The 21,616-nt window shown below is 42.9% G+C and overlaps 1 protein-coding gene and 1 pseudogene across 3 annotated transcripts in view; both read left to right on the top strand.

Annotated features, from left to right (window-relative positions):
* Positions 1-1,261: 1,261 nt before the first annotated feature.
* Positions 1,262-21,616, top strand: part of NRIP3 (nuclear receptor interacting protein 3) — a 35,096-nt gene continuing 14,741 nt past the window's right edge. For 2 of the 3 annotated variants that reach the window (XM_006018210.3, XM_006018211.3), the window contains exons 1-2: positions 1,262-1,527; positions 21,050-21,229. In XM_006018210.3, coding sequence (XP_006018272.1) covers positions 1,354-1,527; positions 21,050-21,229 — 354 coding nt within the window. In that variant the 5' untranslated portion in view covers positions 1,262-1,353. The remainder of the gene's footprint in view (positions 1,528-21,049; positions 21,230-21,616) is intronic. The other variant, XM_025197412.1, reaches the window with a different exon arrangement.
* On the top strand, positions 3,651-4,488 carry LOC102369533 (annotated as a pseudogene).

Genomic DNA, 21,616 nt, shown 5'->3' on the forward strand with positions numbered 1-21,616 from the left:
CTCATTCTTTTCCATTGCTAAGTATTAAGACACGTGGCCAGTTCCATGAAACTTGCAAAATGCCTCAAAAGCCTGCCTGAGCTGTACATAAAATCTAAAATCTGAGTTATGAGCTGCATACATGTGGAGAAAATGAAGCTCCTTGTGTGATTCAAAGCAAGTAAGGCTCCACAGATGTAGAGGAGGACACAACAGTATAATCCCTGTCTACAATAGTGTATGGACAAGTCAGACTCTTCTAAGTATTTAGACACGCGCACAAAAGCGTGCTTGACATAAACCTCCACCCTGGCTCTTGCTATTTTTATGTTCCTGGATGGTATTACTATGTAAAAAGTGTCCTCCGATCAGTCATACAAATCTATATATTGTTATTGTACAGGTACAATCCAATCTAGAAAGCCTTCTCACATGTTCAAACACTTGAACTAAAGCTTGTTCAACAAGCTTTAGTTCAAGTATCCCACCCCCATTTTTAAGTGCAGGGACGCTGACACACAAGATGTAGGAGGCTGCTGGAGCGCAGTAACTGCCATGCTCCAGCAGACTTGATTAATCGAGTCTGCTCCAATGCGTTGTAACTACAGTGCATCGGAGCAGCCTCCATGCTCATGTATAGGTGCCCTCCATTGTGAGATAGTAGAAAAACATGCATTTGCCTGTTTTAATGCACATTAGCTAAAGAGCACTTTTTTGTGAAGCTCTAATGCACATTAAAATAGACTAATGTGCATTAAAGTACATGTGTAGACACACCCTTTGGTTCTGGAAGTACTAAAAAGACACAGATTATCTATCCCCGAGTTCTACAAGGCAGCAAATGAACTCTTTATAAAGCTAGACTATGTGGTGCCATTCTGTCCTGCCTTCTCTCTGTAGAGCTACCACTGTATTTTCATATTACACATGTTTCTGTCTCTCTCTCTCTTTTTTTAAGATCACATCTATTTCATTAGAGAACAAACTGGTTTTGTTTGCAAAAGCTCATCTTCTGAAACATTTATTTTCCTAGAACCAACTCAAAGGCACGTGCTGGTGTAATGTAAAAGACAGGGTGGTGCCCAAGGCTAATGTTATTTAGTCATTCCAACTCTTCTTTTCAGAGGAGCCAGTGAGATGAAACAGTGCTGATTATTCCTCTAGACTGAGTCTGAATTCACGCGGGTTGTTTGCAGCACGTTGCAATGTGCCTAACCCCTCCTTTACCATGCTGCACTGGCTGGAGTACCTGCTGATCTTGAAACGTCATGAGGCTTCCGTTATCAAGTGCAGACAATAAATCATTTTGTTGCTCATTTCTATACGGGAGTGTAGCATCTACTCAGTGAGAGTGAGACGTGCACAGACAAGAAGATGTTTTATTCAGGTATCCTCACTGAGCCTAGTAGGAAGGAGGTGGAAATGAGGGAAGCTGCATCTCTCCGACAGCAAAGGAGAATGAAACAGGCAGTTCAGTTTATTCACAAGGATTCAGCAGACCTGCTGCCTCTGGATGGGCTGAAGAAACTGGGAACTTCAAAAGATACCGTAAGATTTTTTTTTTTTTTAATTTGATGGGGGAAACATTTAAAACGCTGGCATGGGGTGTTTCTTTTTTTCTTCTTTTTCTTAGTGACCTGTTTTAATGTTAAAAGGATAATGAACGTGGTTGCTTTTGGAAGCAGAGGGAATAATAATATAGCTTTTGTATATAAAAAATAAGTAGAAATATGACCTTGGTGAGATTGCTATTCTGTTACTGCACATGGCATTCGGGGGTCTATCACTCAGACCTAAAAAACATATATATTTTTCCTCACTGAACTAGTCTCACCACCTAGATACAATTTCACTTGTACAAAACTGCTTTCTTTGCATTGAAGTAAATCAAAATGGCTTCACACGCATGCACATAGTACATATATACATATTCACACACGTCATTTGCACATGTGTGTGTATGTGTGTTATGCAATATGTGGGCATCTGCGGGTGCATTCACTTTGAAGTCTGATAAAACGCAATCACTTTTAATATTTTAAAATAAAAAGTTTCTGAGATTCAATTTGGTAAATGGTTTCTGCACATTCACTTTAATTTCCCTTTGCAAAGATTTTGTAATTAGGCTCCAGAAATATGTCATAGTACATGCTATCTGGCAATTGGTGTTACTAAGAGAACCCTCTGAAAGCTAATATGCAAAAATTTCCTAGCTTTCTCTAAAGAAAAATATAGAGTAAATGCAAAATTTGAAGTCCTTGTAAAAATAAAAATAATATAAAGTTTCGATTCTGATTTCTTTTTCAAGTTCATATTTTGCAGTATATAACTTACGTTTGACTTCTGCAATGTACTTGAATATCTAAGAGTAAGTTAATTGTCAAAGCTTAATTTTCTGTTTTCAGGTTAGATTTGTTCTAACGTTGCCTTCTTGTTCTGGAAATGTATGTTTAGCTCTATCAATGCAAATATAGTAAGGAAATTAATTTGATGTTTTCTGCATTGCGAGTAGAAGAGGTTTTTTTGAACATCGTATGAGTAATTACAAATATTAGGCACAACTTAGGGTGACTAGAAATTCATGCTTAGGGGGAGACCGGAGTCCTAGCTTGGAAGGAATTTTCCCAGTCAAGCCCTAAACTGTAATATTATCTCTTTTGGACAATCATAAAGTTCCTCCTGCTGAGATATTATTATCTGTAGTCTTGGAGAGTCCATCTCAGCTTAGGGCATTGTTGGCTCTGAGAGAGTGTCCCTGATATAGAGAATCTAAATAGGCAAGAGACAACAGATAGGAGGGAAAACAGAGGTACTGAGGGATTAAATGATTTACTTCATTTATATGCACAAGTTAGTAGCAGAGCTGTTGAAAAAACCTGGGTCTCCTCACAGTTCAGTGCTGAAACATTAGCTGTCTGGCTTTGTGTTTGAACTGCATGATTGGTGGAAGTGGCATTTGTGGTACCCTGGTCTGAAATTCTCTCTTAGACATGCTGTAACAACGGTCTTTTAACTTGACATTTAATTTTTAAAATTGCTTTTCAGAAATATTTTTTTTCACTGATTACAGGTCATTGCCATTAAAACAGGGATGGTTTAGTAACATTCCTGTGGGGTTGAGCTGCCTTAGACACACGGATCTTCCCATAGGTGATGTGTAGGGGGGGCACGGGAGGGCACATGCCCCCCCTGAGATTGGCCACCGCCAAAGCCGCTGCCAGCTTCTGCGGGCAGTCGCCACTTGCACCCGTACCCCCCACTGCTGACACGGACAGCAGCATCTGCGGCATCTGCAGCAGCAGTTGCAGGCAGTCCCCACTTGCCACCATGGTGCCCCCCAGTCACGGGAGGCACCAGTTGTTCAGGGATCTTCCATCCCTTCAAGCTAAACCCTCCTCCCTCTATTTGTTGTACTGGCTCCGGGAGGCGCTATCACTCCCTCTTGTCAGGAAGAACCACAGTCACCTGCACCTTACTGTTGCCAATAGCGACTGGACGACAACCAATGAATATGTTCAGTTTTGATGACATCATGAAGACATCAGGAAGAAGGTTGTGTGGTTTGTGATGTCACAAGAATCTAGAGTTAGGCTTGTAGGGCTAACAAGTTCAGTTGCCCACGTTGGACAAGAGAGCTGGGAGTGACAATCTCTGCTCGCTTCTCACTGATTGGCAATGGAAGCATCCAAGGATCACAGATTCCCTCAGAAAAAGAAAAGAAGATGCAGTGTTAGCGACATCTGTCCCCCACCCTTGATCCCCCTGATCGCAGCTGATATCCAATCGGGGATGGAAAATGAGAGAGTTGGGGTGCTGAGAGACACCATGTTCCAGAACCACCTCATCCTTAAGCCAGAGCTGGGAAGGCCACGCCAAATTTGTACACGCTTGCCAGGGTCTGATTTTGTGTATGGACTACGTCTTCCCAATGAGGGGGGAGTTCCTGAAGCGATAGGCCACTGGAATGTAATGAAAGTTGCACCAAAACCACCAAAGAAGATGCCACGTGATTTTATTTCTATGAACCACAAAGCAGTCAAGGCTGGCCTTATCACAGCAAAGGAACACTATAGGTACCGCCAAACCCATGATATCCGTCTCCCCGAAGATGACGAACGTCACTTTAAAAAGGACCCACCACGCCTGCCAGATGCCATGACATATGGAATGCCACCTCGCCACCATACCCCTATCACAGATGTTCTCGAGCATCGGTTCCAGGATATCTGGGTGGAGGAACAACGGGAAAACACTTACATTCAAAAGGAACAAAAAAAGAGGATAATGCCCCATGGGAAAGTATACAAGACATACTGCAGCATGCTGAGAGAACACCAACGGCCTGTGAAATCAGCTCCACTTTGTCATTTGCCCTCTTTGGAGAAAGTTGACCCTCATCTCAGTACCTTTCGCAGCCAAGATGCTAAAGCGAAAGCCTTCAAGGTCTATCAGTCAGAAGCTGCAACAAGATGTGGAATACTTGCTCAGGGCATTTATACAAAATATTGAAAAATTCCATATATCTTAAATTATTATCCATTTTCAAATAAAATAGACTATTTTCATTTTGTGTCTGAACGGGAAGAGTTGCAGTGGTCAGACAGGGAAACACTTAATTGGTTTTTACTGTAAATACCTATATTAATATAGACTTCTCTGAAAGGGTTTTTCACTAGCACTGACAACAGGGAACAAGAGGTGAACTGCATCTTAGAGGAAAAGAGGGAGTGAGCTTGGGACTTGATGTTGTCTCCACTAGTAAACTGGTGAACATTTCCAATCACAGCTCAGAATTTTCCATGCCCTAGTTGCATCAAATGTGCTGCTAAATTCTCTTAGACTAATGAGATTATAGCTTGATTCTCCCCTCCTTAATTTTGATAATACTTAGCCTGATGTCCAGAGATGCTGAGCACATGTGAAACTCAGACCAATAGTGTGTTTCCATTCTAATTTTGACAGTTGTCCAAAAACATTTCCTGCCGTATATATTATCTGTTACTGTGTTGTAGCATGGGGTTACACTGATGATGTCATAACATTTTTCTTCCTTTGTCAATAAGCGTAATGCATTGAAATCCACAATTGTATTCTACATTGTATATTTTTAATATGTTGAAAAAAACATATTTTAATTACCTAATTTATCTCTTAACTGACTGTGTCTTAGTATCTGTTGGATTTGTGGTAGATATGTTTAATTTTTTTTTTTTTAATGTTTTTTAGTTTGTTTTTTACCTTGGTCTTCACAGTCAGGGTCAGCTTCCAGACTACTACACTTGGCAGCACAGTTTGGGGAGAAGATGAGCAGCCAACAGTGGTGAAAAAACAAGCTACGGACTATTTAGAAATCTGGATGTGTACAAGACCAAGGGGCCAGACGTGATGCACCCAAGGGTGCTGAGGGAGTTGACTGATATGAATACAGAGCCACTGGCCATTATCTTTGAAAAGTTGTGATGACTGGAAGAGGTCCTGGACAATTGGAAAAGGGCAAATATAGTGCCCATCTTTAAGAAAAAGAAGTAGGATCCAGGGAAACATAAGATCAGTCAGCCCCACCTCAGTCCCTTCCCCTCTATGTGGCATTGGTGAGGCCGCAGTGGGAGTACTGCATTCATTTTTGGGCGCCGCACTTTGGGAGGGATGTGGGTGGCCTGGAGAGGGTTCAGAGGAAGGCCACTCATCTGATTAAAGACCTACAGAAAAAACACTATGTGGACCGACTGGGAGATCTGAACCTCTTCAGCCTCTGCAAGAGGAGGCTGAGAGGTGATCTTGTGGCCGCCTACAAACTCATCGGAGGGACCAGCAAGAAATAGGGGATACAAAGCTTACCAGGGTGCTTGTCGGGGTAACTAGAAATAATGGCCACAAACTGTAAGAGAGCAAATTCAGACTGGACATCAGGAAAAAATTCTTTACAGTGAGGGTTGCCAAAATATGGAATAAGCTTCCAAGGGAGGTGGTGCTGTCCCCTTCCTTGGAGGTGCTTAAAAGGAGATTGGACAGACACCTGGCTGGGGTCATCTGACCCCAGTACTCATTCCTGCCCAGGGCAGGGGGCTGGACTTGATGATCTAATAGGTCCCTTCTGACCCTAACATCTATGAAACTATGAAACTATAAAATCATGAAGCAGGTTCTCAAGGAATCTATTCCTAAGCACTTTGAGGAGAAGAAGGTGATTAGAAACAACATGGATTTACCAATGGCAAGTCTCCCGCAATATTCTCACAAGCAAGCTAAGGAACTCTGGGTTGGATGAAAAGACTGCAAGGTGGATAGAAAACTGGATGGATCATTGGGCTCAAAGGGTAGCAATCAATGGCTTGATGTCTAGTTGGCAGCCAGCTGATATCAAGTGGAGTGCCCCAGCGGTCAGTCCTGGGACTGGTGTTGTTCAATCTCTTCAACAACCTGGAAGATGGGATGGAGTGCACCATCAGCAAGTTTGTAGATGACACAAACTGGGGGGAATAGTAGATACACCAGAGGGTAGGGATAGGATTCAGAGAGACCTTGGCAAATTGGAGGACTGGACCAAAAGAAATCTCATGAGGTTCAGTTAGGAAAAGTAGAAAGTCCTGCAATTAGGACAGAGCAATCCCATGCACTAGTATAGGCTGGGGGCTGACTGGCTAAGCAGCAGATCTGCAGAAAAGGACCTGGAGGTTACACTGAATGTGAGCCAACAGAGTGCCTTTGTTGCAAAGAAGGCTAAGGGCATACTGGGCTGCATTAGTAAGTGTTATCAGCAGATTGAGAGAAGTGAGTCTTCTCCTCTATTCAGCACTGGTGAGGTCACATCTGGAGTACTGTGTCCAGGTTTGGGACCCCCACTACAGAAATGATGTAGACAAATTGGAGAGAGTCTAGTGGAGGGAAATGAAAATGGTTAGGGGACTTGGGCTTATGACTTATGAATAAGGATCTACCCAAATCGAGGCAGCAGACAGGTGATTTTGTCAGCTGCTAATCGTGCCAGTTACCATTTTTGTGGGGGTTTTTTGCAGTGAGATCCCCCCACACCACTGACTGACCAAGGGGCCCTGGTGACCCCGTCCGTCAACACTGATTGACCAAGAGGGCTGCTTTTTGTGTAGCCCCGCCCCTTGTCACTGATTGACATAGATGGCTACCTTTCATGTGGCCCCACCCCTGGTTACTAATTGGCAGCAAGAGATGGGGCCGCACAAAAGGTAGTCTTCTCAGCCAATCACCAGTGGAGGGAGGAGGGCACCAGCCACCATCTGAGCTGCTAACCCTTTGTGTCACTGGCTTCCCTCTACCACCCCAACGGCGGGCTGTTAGGCTGGGCTGCAAGTGACTGCTGGCTCCCACTGGGAATCCAGAATTTTATTTTTAGTAAGTTTTTTTGGCAATTCTGTGCAAAATTGTGGAAACTGCCTTTTTCATGGTTCCTGCAAAAATAGTGAAATTGCAATTTGAGTAGGTCCCTACATATGAGGAGAGGCGGAGGGAACTGGGCTTATTTAGCCTGGAGAAGAAGACTGAGGGGGGATTTAATAGCAGCCTTCATCCACCTGGAGGGGGGTTCCAAAGAGGCTGGGTCAAGACTATTCTCAGCGGTGGCAGATGGCAGAACAAGGAGCAACAGTCTCAAGCTGCAGTGAGGGAAGTTTAGGTTAGATGTTAGAAAAAAACTTCCTCACTAGGAAGGTAATAAAGTACTGGAACAGGTAACCCAGAGAGGTGGTGGAATCTCCATCCTTGGAGATTTTTAAGACCCAGCTAGACAAAGCTTTGGCTTTGTCCTGCCTTGAGCAGAAGTTTGGACGAAGTGACCCCCTGAGGTCCCTTTCAACCCTAATTTTCTAGGCTTCTATGAAATGTGAAGTTGGAAGCATTAATGTATTTGTCCTTATATCTTGTAAATGTTATTTTGATTAAAGGCCTGAGAATTCTCATGAACTGGGTTGTTCTCTTGGAAAACTTAATTGTGACTCAAAATCTTAAAGATATCGTGCACCGCATGTTCAGTTTTCCAGTCATAATTTTCACACTTCTTTCTTGCTTCTTATGCAAAAATAGCAAATATCCCCACCTGCACCAAAAATCCACCTGTGAAAGTTGCCCAACAAGCTGGTATGTGACCACAGTATAACTGGGCATAATGGGGGAAAAGACTGAAGGCAGCCTGGGAAGAAAACTCTCAAAGCAGACTACCAGGGTGCATAGATTCAGAAAAGGGAAACATTTAAAGTTTTAGCAGAAACACTTTCTCCATGTAAAAAGCATTTTCATTTCTGAGTCACGAGTAGCTGAAATGATTTACTTCCACCATATTTCCACCCAGGAGACATAACAGCCTGGAAGATCCTTTATCCTCTACTGTGCCAGACAATTTGTCTGGAATTGGTTCTACTGCTTACCAGTCATGTTGCACAATATAAGTTAAGACTGTTTTTACAGGAGAGTGCTTGCTGTAGCGTTAAAACCGTGACATCAGTATTCTTACATAACCAAGCCTTATTGCTCCAGTGGTGCAAAGGGACAAGAAGGCAACTAAATCAGACCAGCTGAGAATGTCTCCACTCTGGAGAGCTGGGCAGAACCGGTGCATCTGATTCCTGTGCTGCTTGCTGACTCTGAGGAGTAGGATAAGAATGTGACAAGATCACTTCAGCTGTCCTCAGCTGGTATGGAGCAGACTATTCTGAAGTACCGCTAAAGAATGAGACAGCCCTGACCAGCATGTCAGTGCTCTACTTCACTTCTTGGTTCAGAAATGTGGTGTCCGGGGGGACTGGGACCAGTTTCCTTGGGGTGGGTGGGTGGGTGAGTGTTCTTTTTTTAAACTCTATTAAAATAATGGTGCAGTGTGCTGTAGGAGTAAATCCTGGGAATGTGATTAAGATTTACACTTTATTTTTAGAATGAAAAACCATGCTTTCTATGTATGATTAACTTCCCTTGGTGTGAAAAAAATCAAATTATGTATCAGTAGAATAAACTGAGGTGTAGCTCAAAGGCAAGTTGCTTTGCGTAGGCTCTGTGCTCATTTACAAACATTATTTGTATTCTCTAACAATAATGGGGATGCAAGTGGTAGGGGTGTGGAGGGAAGGAGGCAAAATTGGCTGATCCTGATATACTTGTTCTGCTTCCTCCCTATCTCAATTCACTCTAAGTGGATATGGTCTTTAGGGAAGGGATCTCCTAAGTGTGTAAGCAGGTGATACAGTTCTAGAATTGTGATTGTAGGTAACCAAGTGATCCTACATATGTTTGTGTCAATAGAACTCATGATGCATGAATGATAGATTCTTAGGGCAGCTGAAAATATAGAGGCCAATGGCTTGGAGCTTTCAAACAGTGGGTGAGAGGCTCATATTACCACTGCTCATCCTCTGAAATGAGTGGTAGTGGTGGAGTGATGTTGTAGCCATTACGGTCCAGGAAATACATAAGATGCAAAGATTTTTTGTGTGTATGTGTGGGGTGGGGGTGGGATAGGGGGATATATTTTACTGAACCAACTGCATAGCTGGAAGAGATTTTAGATGGGCTTTGGGGCACAAAAGTACCCTTCCTCAGATCTAAGAAGTAAATCTCAAGTTGTATCTGCTTCTTTCTCAGATCTGAGGAAGGGTACTTGTGTGCCCCAAAGGCTAGGGACAGACATTCAAAAAGCCTGAGTCTGAATTGATTCAACCTTTGCAGGTTAGTCTAACCTGGCTAGGCTGAACAGGTTTCCAACCATACAGACAATCCCTCTGGTCTGAGGAAACACAGGCACATGCCTCCCGTGGTTCAGGCTGAAAGTGGGGGGCGCTAGAACAGCCCTACCTGCCCTTCCACAGAGCTAAACTGAGGGGGTATGGCCAGGTCCCAGCAGCGCTCTGATTAGGGAGCGGTGTGAACCCCCACCCTGCCTGGAGTCCCAGGCTTTTCCCTGCTTGCTGCTCAAGGGGCGGGAGTGTTGCCAGCCTGCAGCCCTGGGCTAGCACTCTGAGGCAAGGTGGGTGTGTGCAGTGCATGCATCTGTTGATGATACGAAGCTTTTCAATCTCCCTGTCCCTGCTTCTTTATACTGTCCGAGTCTGCAGCAAACTGACAGGCATGGAAGCGTGGGGGGGAGGGAGAGGAAGGGGGAAGATGATAACAGTGTTTGTCATCCTTATCTCAGTGTTTATTGCCCCATTAAGAAAACAGAGAGACTTTACCAGCTATCTGTTGATTAGCACAGACCCAGCATGGCAGAGGGGAGGGCGGGATTTGTGCTTAGCAGAGAGTGGTGAGGGGGAGGGAGGGGAGCAAACAGCTCTTCCCAAACAGTGTTTCCAAGGAAGGACATTAACCTGTTGATTAGCTCCAAAAAGCCTGTCTGCCTTTGTCTCTCCCACAGCATGGCCTGTAGCCAATATGTGGTCTGCTAGCTAATGCCAAGGTGTCTGTGTAAAGCAGAGAGGCCGGGAGGGAATAATCCCTGATTAGCATGGAGAAGTCAGGCAGATGCAGAGGGGAAGGGCCAGCCCTACTGTGGAGCGGTGGCATGGTGGGGGACTCTTATCTTAAACCAGCATGGGGCCTGGGACAGACATTGCATAGACTGGTTTGAGCCAAATCAGTTAACTCTGATACTACATTCAACCAGGTTTATCTCAAATCGGTTTCAGCCATTTTCAAACTGGTTTATGTGCACCGAACATCTGTTCTGTTACAGGTTTAAACCAGTTTGGATCACTTAAACTGGTTTATGTGTAATGTTTGTCCCTACCCAAAGAGTGTCTAAAATCACTCCCAACCGTGCAGCTGGTGCTATAAATTGTTTAACAGCACCCCGCACTACCCCCGCCAAAAAATCCTTGTCTCTCAACACCTGAAACATCATTGCTGTTATGTAAGGTGAAGTTTGGGCATTTTGAATAAACAAAATGCTGGGAGAAGGTGTAAAGAAGCATTACAGTGCTTCCATCTTTCCCTTACCGTATCTTTAGAAGGGTAGAAGAGCATTAAAAATATTTCCCTGGTTCTTTTTGTTTGAGCACTTCAGTGTGCTCAGCTCTGCAAAAATGTACAAGGACGCACAGACCCTGTCTCAAGGAGATCGTGGCCTGGAGCAAGGGCAAAACAATTCAAACAGATATAATATGCTGGCTGATAGTGCAGCGAGGAGTGGAAAAAGGATGGAATGTTGCAGTTGCTGTCCTGAAATGGCCTTGAGAAAGAGAAGTAAGTGGAAGAGAACAAGGGTTTAATCATGCAGAGAAAATGTGTGAAGATGAGCTTGCTAGAAGGATACAAAGTGGAAGTGTAGGCCTGAGGAAAAGGAGGAAGAGAGCAGAAATTGAAAGTAAGCTAGGATGGTGGGCGAGATGGACAGCCTCATTATTTTCAAGCAATGGAAAGGGAGCGCTGAAGAAATACTGACAGGACTGCCTGTAGCTCAGAAATAAGTTTGGTAGCTGTCCCAGAGAGTGTCAAGTCCACAGGTAGCTACAGGTGGATGTGACAGCATTGTAAAGATGGATGCTAAATAAAAAGTGAAGGAGAAAAGGGAAGATATAAAACTGGCTCCTCTGCCACCTCACCAGAGTTATACTTGCGACCATTTCCCTCCTGTAAGTGTTTTCTCCCCCTTGCATAAGGAGCAATGCACACCGAAGAATCTGTAGATTTACCTTCAAATTGTTCCCCAAAGGGGTTCATAAACTTTCATATTTGAGGCCATAGCCATTCACATACAGAGGGCAAATGTCTGCATGGTGGATCCTGATCCCTATCTTGTTTTCTCCAGAGATGAATGCTCATGGACTTCATGCCTACTGCCCACAAGTGCCCTGTACACAGCTGAGTGTGAACCCAGTTAATGCCTACTCAATAATCCAAATAAGCAGTCCCCAGGTATGCTTTCTCTAGGGTGTAGCTATAGTATCTTCCCTTCCTGGCCTGCCCCCTTGTATTTCTCAAAGACCTTATTCCTGTTGTGATATATGGAGGAGTTTCCATGGAAATGCTGTAAGTAGAAGATAATACCATTGAGCTAACATTCTGCCAAGCCTCAAATCCAGCAGCAGGGAGGTGAAGGGACCCTGACTGAATACCCTCTAAAGATCAAAAAGGAAAGGCAGTCCAGAAATAAACTCAAATGGCCAGGATGCAAAAAATGTTCTATGACTGAAGAGTCATTTTAGGGCCCAGGTCATAATTTTCCTATTAGCTTTCAAAGCCCGAGGGTTTTGTTTGTTTTAGCTTCTCCAACTTGTGCAGCCCGTTCAACTTCTTGCAGCTGTTCCAACCTGACTATAGATGATGGTTAGTAGATTAATTTCACTGCTATTTATTTGTTGCATTTTTGCTTGATAGTTCTTTTATACACTTCCCCCTGTTCAGTTATACGAAAAACAAATCACACTTTGACAAGCTAGGCTGATTCTCTGAACAGCCTGTTGAGTAGAACTGGCCATTCTGTGCCTTGTACTGTGTCAGAACTATAAATTATAGTGCTTTGTCAGTCCTGTCTAGCAGTTAAAGTCAGGAAATGTTCATTTGGAATAGGCCATCTGTGTCTTGTCAAATCAAAAGATGGGAAGGCAAGTCAACCAGCTTTGTGATATTTCCTTTAATCATATTTATTGTCACTTACTTGAGTAGTGTCCAGAGGCCCCAGCCAGGATAAGTTAAGCTCTCAAGCTACAAGCATGCCACGATGCTCGGTCAGAGACAGTTTGTGCCCCAAAGGGCCTGCAATCAAAAAGCAAAATAATTGTTGTAATTTCCATTTATAAAAGGAGAACTGATATGCAGTGAAATGAAATGTCTTCTCATAGAAAATCTGTGTCAGAGCCAGGGGTTGAGCCAGTTTGGTTTCCAAACACAAGATCATGTTTTCTCTAAAGTTTAGGACTAGATTCCCGGATCTCTCATGAGTTGAGAGACACGAACCCTTTACTCTTTCCTTTGGCTTGGCTAGAGAATTGTAATTGCCATTTGTAATGTAGAAGGCCTCTCAGGTTCTGCCCTATAGGAGCCTGGCATTTTTAATTGTATGCTGAAGCTTTTAGTTATTTCCAAGGAAATCCCAAGGCACAGTATGAAGCTTGTTACCTGGAATGGAAGAAGACTTTCTCCACAGTTTCTGTTCTAACATGTTGAGCATCCTTCCCTGAACTCCTGCCTGTCTTACCTCTCACTCCTTGTCCTAGACTTATTAAAAATAGTTGATGTTGCAGCATGTATATAGCAGATCCGCTCTTGATGCAGTTGTTAAGAGAGTGGTTCCTTTTCCACCACTACACCTAAATTCCCAACTCTCTCCTTGGAATTGAGAGCCTCTTTCCTTTTGATTGCTTGGGCTTTCCAAGAAGAAACTGGTGCACAGAGAAGAGAGAGCACCAGGAACACAAACTGGATTCAATTGCTTTTCCTTACAAACTTGCTGATGGAGGAAGAGATCCATTATCCTTCTAGGCTAGGGGTGAGCAAAATGGCAGATCTAGCCAGTGGCCGAACTCCATTTCCCAGCAGCCCCTGCCCATGTTGCTGTGGCTGATTTCCATGGAGACCCCAGGAGTGGCAGGGCTGTGACAGAGTGGGGCCAGGGTTCCCATGGAGACGGGCCCCAGCAGTGCTGGCAGGGCATACAGCTAGGCAGAGAACTGCTCTGGGGCCAGGGCCTATAGCAGTGAAAGTGTGGTCCAGAGTCAGGGCAGAGCTGTGACCTCCTGCCTGCATGCCTCTGTTCCAGCTCTGGACCATGCAGTCACTGCCACAAGATCCCAGCCCTGGAGCAGCTCTCCATCCAGCTGGGTGCCCTGTCAGTGCTGCTGGAACCAGTCTCCATGGAAATCCTGACACTGCACTGTCATGGTCATGCTACTCCTGGGGTCTCCATGGAAACTGGCTGCAGCGATGCAGGCAGGGCCTGCTGGGAAATGGAGTCCACTGTGGGCCCACTCCAGCCCATGGGCTGGACTTTGCCCGTCCCTGTTCTGTGCACGTGTGCTAGAAGTGCATTCACATGGGAAACAGCAGACTAAGTATGTACTTTTGAGATGCCATTTATAGAAGCTTAGCAAGAAGCTAGATTGGAAAAATGGGGGCTAGCACATGACCCTGAGGAAGCACCCAGGAAGTGTCTAATCTGTTCCCTATAGATCCTTTGCTGAGCTTCTTCCAGTAGTGCATTAAACAACACAGCTAACATCCATTCCCTATGACTTGTTCTTGGGTTAGGACTGGGAAGAGCTCCCAGATCAGCCAACTTGAGCATGATGTGCCTCAGGACTCCTTGACTTCAGCACCACGGGCTTTTTTGCTAGCTAGAAAACCCGGTGAAGTACTGGATTTTCCTGCATACGATATGCCCTCAAATAAGGCATGCACCTTGTTTTTGGAAGGCAGAATGCAGAAAAAAAGATTCTTCTGGAGTCGCTGGCTTTTTCATGGAGAGCTGGTGTTGCAAAATGGCTGCCAGCATCTTCATGCTTCTATTCCAGCAAAGAAAATCAGCTTCCTTGCTTCAAAAACTCACTCAAATATGGGAGCTCTGATTTGGGAGGAAAAGTGCGTGTGGTATGTGAATAAATATGGTATTTTTATAGCAGGATAATGCAGTGTTATCAGGGAAGTGAGGTAACTGGATGTGAGTTAACACGTTTTCAGCTTTCCACAGGTCGGGAGCAGTTTGAATGGGCACTCATGGAGTCAAGCCAAACTTCACATGTTTACAGGTTTTGTTCTTATCCATGCAGATTATCTACCCAATTATCTACCCAATCATGATAGCTCTGCTTATACCAGGTTATATCTACTCAGAAAAGTAAAAATGTGATAATAGCATGAATTAGAGACATGCTAACAACCAGAAGCCCAGGAGCCTTAGCAAGTTTGTATTCTAGCTGGTAGGACTAGCTATGACATGCTACAGCACTTGCTACCCCATCTTCACTGCCATACCAATTAGATTAATTACAGTTGCCATCATATTCACTATACTGCTCAACATGGCAGTCCAAGAATGGCAGCTGGTGTTGCAGTAGCATGAAAGAGAAGTGCTATTCATGAGGAAACTAGAAAGCTATGTCAGCTTCTCTTTTTTTGTTCTGCTGGGAACACAGAAGGCCAGACCTGCATCTGGTAATGCAGTGCAAAGCCACATCGGTTGTTTGACTTCAGACAGACTATACCAGTTCACATACCATCTGGCCCAGTGCATTTAAAAGACACTGGCTGTTAGCAGATCATTCAGATTCTAGTGCTCACCTTACAGAGTTGCAGTTCTTGTTTATTCTCTGTACATCCATTGCCATTTTTTAAAATGTTTCAGCAATATGGGTTGACAACCAAGAGCATAGATACTGTTATGACCTGGCCCAATTGGGTCTGTCCAATCCAGTGCCCCATCTCTCAAGGTGGGCAGGATTTCAGGTATGCCTGCACTGCATCATAGACACATCTGTGCTAGCTTTTGATGAGGCCACTCTGGTACTGGCAGCCAGCCAACTTCCATGGCATGGTATTTATTCACTCTCTCATGCTGTTGCAGCTAGATAGCTATCAGTAGCCAAGCTAATAGTTTAAAGCTAACTCTACTATGTCCATAGTATGCTGTAGTCACATCGGTGTAGGCATACACGTAGTTGTTTAAAAAACAGGGTGCAGAAAAGCCTCCTATAGCAGTTATGGGTTTACCTCTCCAACAAGGACAGTCAGTTCCCAAACCGCTAAGAGTTAAGGGCATTCATGGAGTCAAGTCATGAGTTAAAGCTTGGTCTTTCTTAGCCCTGAGCCATTAGGTGTTTTGTTTCTTCTAAAGCCTAACTATACAGATAACGAACACTCTCTCCATTAGGAAAGGCAACAGGATGTTTGGAAATTTGAACCACACATTTTTGTTCTTAGTTATTCCCATAGAGGTGATGCTGTCTCAATTCCACTGTCACCTGAATCTTCAAAGCCTTACAATTTAATAACAGTCACTGATATTCCAGTATTGAGTTCTATATGCATGTCAAACTTCTGTTCATAGCTAGCTAAATATATTCTATATTTTTAGTAATTTAATGTCATAGATATTTACCTGCCATATTATAGGCAAATAGAAGGCAAAGTCTTTGCTCCCAGGAGCTTCCCATCAACATTAGTCAGATAACATGAGAAATAGCAATGGGCCCAAGAGGATGAGCATGAATGGAAGAGAGGAGTGCACAGAAATGAGAGGTGAGAAAAAGTTGTATGTCGAGGAAACTCAGATAATTTATTTTGATCCTGAATCACATTTTCCCTCTCTTTTTCAGTGATGATGCAATTTAGAGATTTACTGATTGTGGATAAATGATCAGCTGAAAGAAGTGGGTTTTGACAACTGATTTGCAAGAGTGAAAGATGTTGTTTGCCACATAGAGAGTGCATCTACATGAGACGCTTAGTGCAGAGTTGCTTAATTTGCTCTGCAGCAAAGCATCACCATCTACACCATCTACTCCGACTTAATAGAACGGAGTATTAAGTTGGAGTAAATGAATTAACTATGTTATAGGATAGTCATGCCCGACACAAGTACTGTTCTACAGTGGAGTTATTTACTCTGCTGCAATTCACATGTAGACAGTGACCAGGGCTGGCTAGCGCACAGTACTACTGCCAGCTAGCCGTGCACTGTAGCACCCTCGTGCCCCAGCCAGTCCCTCTGCAGCACATTGAGCCAGGCAGGAGCAGCTCTGGGCTGGAGGTTGATCCCCTGGGACACCTGCCAGCCAGAGCTGTGCTGCCCTGGCTCATTGTGCTGTGGTCCTGACCACACATGTAATCATTTTGCCCAGGAGCAAGAAACTCCAGCACAAAGTGGAGTGGTTCTAAGTCAGTGGTTCTCAGTCTTGTTAGACTCAAGGCCCACTTGATAGACTTGAGGCACCCCTTGGAAAATACCAGCCCTTAGTTTTCACTCATTTTTTGACTACAGAAAAATAATAGAGCAATTCTTCTACTGCCAAGAACTCAGGCCACAATATGTCAGAATATTTTTGAGACTATGGATTCCTATTTTAAATCTCTGGGCTTATTTTATAAATCAGGCTTGCATGCATAACAGTGCCAACATTGCCTGGCATTCTTGAAAGAATCCCACTGATCTAGGTAGGACCACAGGGTCTATACTGCAATCGGAGTACCTGAACTTTCCATCATGCCCTTCTTTTGGGGTTTTCTGATATTTTAGGAGCCAGAAGGCAAACAAGTCAGGAAATCCTTAATGCATATTGTTAAACTGCATCTTTTTGTCTGCACAAAAATTAGAGGGGCCAAAACTGGAACCAGTTCTTTAAACTCCTGAGCACTGGGAAGTTAGAGAATAGGACCTTGAAGTTCTCCACCTGTTCTTTCATTTTTTTCTTTTAACCCCTAGTTGATCTTGGAAAGATAAATCATTTTCTTGCAATGTTTTACACAAAACATTTCTATTCCCCTACTACTAATACATAGGACCACATTAGGAAACAATGTATTTGTTTCACAACATAATGTTTCAGTCCAGACTGAAATCCTCTGTAGTTTTGTATGATGGGTGGGGAGGCAACATGCATAATCAAGCCTTTTTTTAGGCTGAAGTCTTTTATATGTTTGACCTGGATGAACTGTCAGAGTTGTACTAAAAGGAGGACACTGCTGAGGATAACTCAGTGCTGGATAAGATCTTTCCTTCTTTTCATTCCTTAAATGGTCTGGCTGCCATTTCCATCAGGATTTTTCCAACTTCCCTAAATCGTTAATTTTATTTCCAATTCCTCTTTCCGTCATTTGAATCAATTCTGTGACTAATGCTCTTTGCTCTATGTTCCCCAGGAAAGGCAAGGGGAATAAATGTTTAAACTAATAATAAGTTAGTAAAAGCCTCTGACAAAATGATGCCAAAAGGAGCTTTTTTAATGTTGTTGTGTTAGATATTTTATATACTGGAGCATACAGTAAGCTCTGCTTGGCCCACTGAAGCTAGTATTAACCTCAGACTTCAGAAGAACTCACATCAATAAAAGATGGTTCCATTAGCTCTTGCAACATACTTCAGCACTAGCCATGTCTTTGTTCCTCTAGTGCTTGATTTCCACAAGAGATTCATGTGTCTGATACAGCTGCCAGTCAGGGAGATTAGTTTGCCAGACACATAATAGAAGCTTGTGTTTTTATTTTGAGATGCCCCAGGTTTGGGCTCTGATACTGATCTGCAATGAAGCTTGTAGTTAGATATGTTAGGTTGGGTGTCTGTCGAGGCTGCAGTGACAGAAGGGTTCCCTAGTGCTGGTAAGTGTATTTGGAACCTGAGATATGGGAAAGGCACTCAGATTGATTCCAAACTTTTAATGGGTTGAGCAGATCCTATTCCACCCTGCTCAACTCCTTGACAAACCACTTTTGTAGAAGGCCTCCCTCTTAGCCTTAAGACTAAGTCTCAACAAATGAATGGGAAGGAGGACCCCACCCACCTTTTGTGCTAATGGCTTTCAAGGAATTTGAGAAGCAGAGAAGAGGATTGCATTTAGCTACTTAGCCATCTTGTGCAGGCAGCTAAGAGATGAAATAAGATCTGACCTTTTGTAATTTATTTATAACGTTTCAGCACTAGTGATCTAGACTTGATGGGCGCATCTACACATGAATTAATGTGCTTTAATTAATGCATGTTAAATCTAGTACCTCCACTGTGAGGTACTAGGAAACTGTATTAGCCTGTCTTAATGCACATTAACTAAAGAGCACAGGGCAATTTTACACATGCTCTGGGAATGGGTTAGGCGATACTTTAATTAGAATGGCTCTGAGAGCTGTTCTAATTAAAGTGCCACATCATCTCATGTATCAGTGTCCCCACGCTTAAAAATGGCAGTGGGGGCTCTTGAACAAAAGCTCATTGAAAGACTGTGGTAATTACTTGATTAATCAAGTCTACTTTGATGTGCTGTAATTACAGTGCATTGGAGCAGCCTCCATGCTCATGTGCAGGCACCATAGTTTTTAAGTGACGCTTAATGTGCATTAGCCTATTTCAATGAGCACTAAGTAGCACTTTTTTAGTGACACTTTAATGTGCATTAAAATAGGCTAATGTGCATTAAAGCGCAAGTGCAGACACACCAGCTGTGAGCTGATGTCCTGAAGGTGATTGGCTCCCTATTCTGGCACCTGTAGCATAAACCATCTAATGCCTCATTTTTAATTTTTTTTACTGACTCTTAAGTGAAAATTCAATTCTCATAAAAATTAAGCGTTTCAACTTTAGCAAAAGTTAAATAAGAAGAAGTCATGTAGACTGCAGTGAACCATTTCTCTCTGCCTGTGTGAGGAATAGCACATTCTTCTCTTCTGCTTCCATTATCATAAAAAAAAAATGTTTTGCCTTCATTGTGATCATTGTGGCAGTTCTGTACCTAACACTTCTGGCTTCAGTGAAAGAAGACTGGCTTCTTAATTGGCTTCTTCATGGCACACTGGAATATCTGTACAGTTAATAGGGAAATCAGCTCTGCCAGTTTTAGTCATGCTGAGTAATAAGTTCCCCTGTAATTAGCCCTACAGATTATATTGAGAGTAAAGTAGATTTCAACACAAATAAGGGTGGCAGAATTAGCCCTATTCCTTTTCTGACTATAATGTAGGCTCAATAATTAGAATTCTAATCTTTCACTGTTACCAATTGTCTGTGGCAGAATCACATATGCTGTCTAATTATATAGTATATGCCATTATGACTGCCAATCAAACAGAACATCTGCAACAGATTATAATTATGAAATTTTATTTTACTTTGAAGTGACAATTTAACCCAAACTACACATACAAAAATAAGAAAGACTGGAGGAAGGAGGGAGATAACATATTTCAGTGATAACTAGTATTTACTGTGTCTATGGGATTCTGATCAGTCTAATGTAGTGTCAGTTCCACCATAAATGTTATGCCCATAACAGAATTTGAAATGGCAAGTGTTAGTTTATTTTAAGGAGACCATTTCCCCTCTGCCATGCCACATTAATTTCTTGCAGCTGCTGTTATCTGGTGTGCTGCAGAGAATACCTACCAGGTTTGAGACCCTGCTTGACAGCATATATAGGCTGGCCCAAAACACTGCAAATTGAGATAGTCCAAGGTGAAGGGTGGTAGGTGCCCAAAACACCTGTTGAATTAAACAAAGGCTTCTTGAAGTCAGTGGACTATCACACTAAGAGAGGAAGGACGCTTGCTGCACAGGAAATAGAAAACTGATTAAAGTTTGTGGGAGGCAAGGAACAGCACAAAGGGAGGAAGGAAGAATCAAAAGAAAGAGGCACAGGACATTGGGCTTAAGTAGACCAATAAAAATTGAAAAAAATGTGAAAAATGTGCCATGTGAAAAAAAAAAATCCAGAAGGTTGCTATAACAGTACTACATATGTTGCATCTGTGACCTATACCAAATTTGAGATAAAGCATCTCTTTAATTCCAAAGGTCAAATAGTCTTCCATACATGAAATAAGGCACTTAGTAAAAAAGGGATGAATTGGGTGCAGTTAAACTTCCAAACAGTTGCAGATTCGGATACTTTGGTTAGCAAACTGGGACAATTCCAGCTGAAAGATCACCTTAAGCCCTTTCTATTTTCCATTGAAGTCACCCTCTCCAGTTGGTTACCCTTTTGGAAGAGGAAACACTTCCCTCCAAATGCTGTCTGGATATCATTTCTTTCCCCAGCTAAACCATCCTATCTCCTTCTGGTCTAGAACTTGCTATGGTATGTAATTGAAGTTTCTTACCATCGGCGTGAGGTTCTGGAGTAGCCTTCCAATAGAAGTAGTTTTAGACAGAGCTTGATATATTTATAAGAAAAAGGTTTAACACACATGATTGCCTATGATATCACTGGGCAGAGTGTGGTGACCCAGGAATTCCCTTCCAGTCTTTATCCTGGGCATTTACTCTCTATGTGAATGACCATTTGTTTTGAAGGCTGCAAACCACTGACGAATGGATGTATATATGTATATAAGCATGTACATAATAATGTATATAAGAAGCTTTGCAGTTTTCTGCTAGTAGATCTGTATTTTTCTCTCTTCATTTTTTGTTTTAAAGCAACCACATAACATTCTGCAAAGACGCTTAATGGAGACAAACTTATCCAAATTACGAAACTACCATGGCACATGGACTCCCAAGAATGACATTTCAGCACAGACCAATAAGCTGAATCAAGCCAAACCAGACACCCCAAAGAAAACAGAGGAAGAAGAACTTATATTGGTGAGCTGCCAGGTAATGCTTCCTTGTCTTTTCCTAAAGCCAATCCACTCTTGTAGCGAAGGCATAAAAGAAACCTGATGTTTCTTTCACAGGATATTATTTTTGACAAGTTTCTGCTTTCCTTCAGACAAGGAAAAGGTCAATTTTAATGGCCCTATAAAAATGCAGTGTTGCTTGCCAGCTACTCCCTTAATGCAATGAATATAATAGAAATATAAAGACTACAGTAGTTTAAAATCCACAGCTGTTCTGAATGATGACCCAAATCTAAGTCTTTGTGGGCTTTGGAGTTCCAGTGTGTGCCCAGCTTATTCTTTTTTCCCCCATTGTCATGTTTTCTTCCCTTTGGCTACTGCATTTAGAGCAGCAGTGGGCAACCTACTGCCTGTGGTCTGGATC

This window comes from Alligator sinensis, unplaced genomic scaffold, assembly GCF_000455745.1.
Source record: "Alligator sinensis unplaced genomic scaffold, ASM45574v1 scaffold502_1, whole genome shotgun sequence".
Lineage (NCBI taxonomy): Eukaryota > Metazoa > Chordata > Crocodylia > Alligatoridae > Alligator > Alligator sinensis.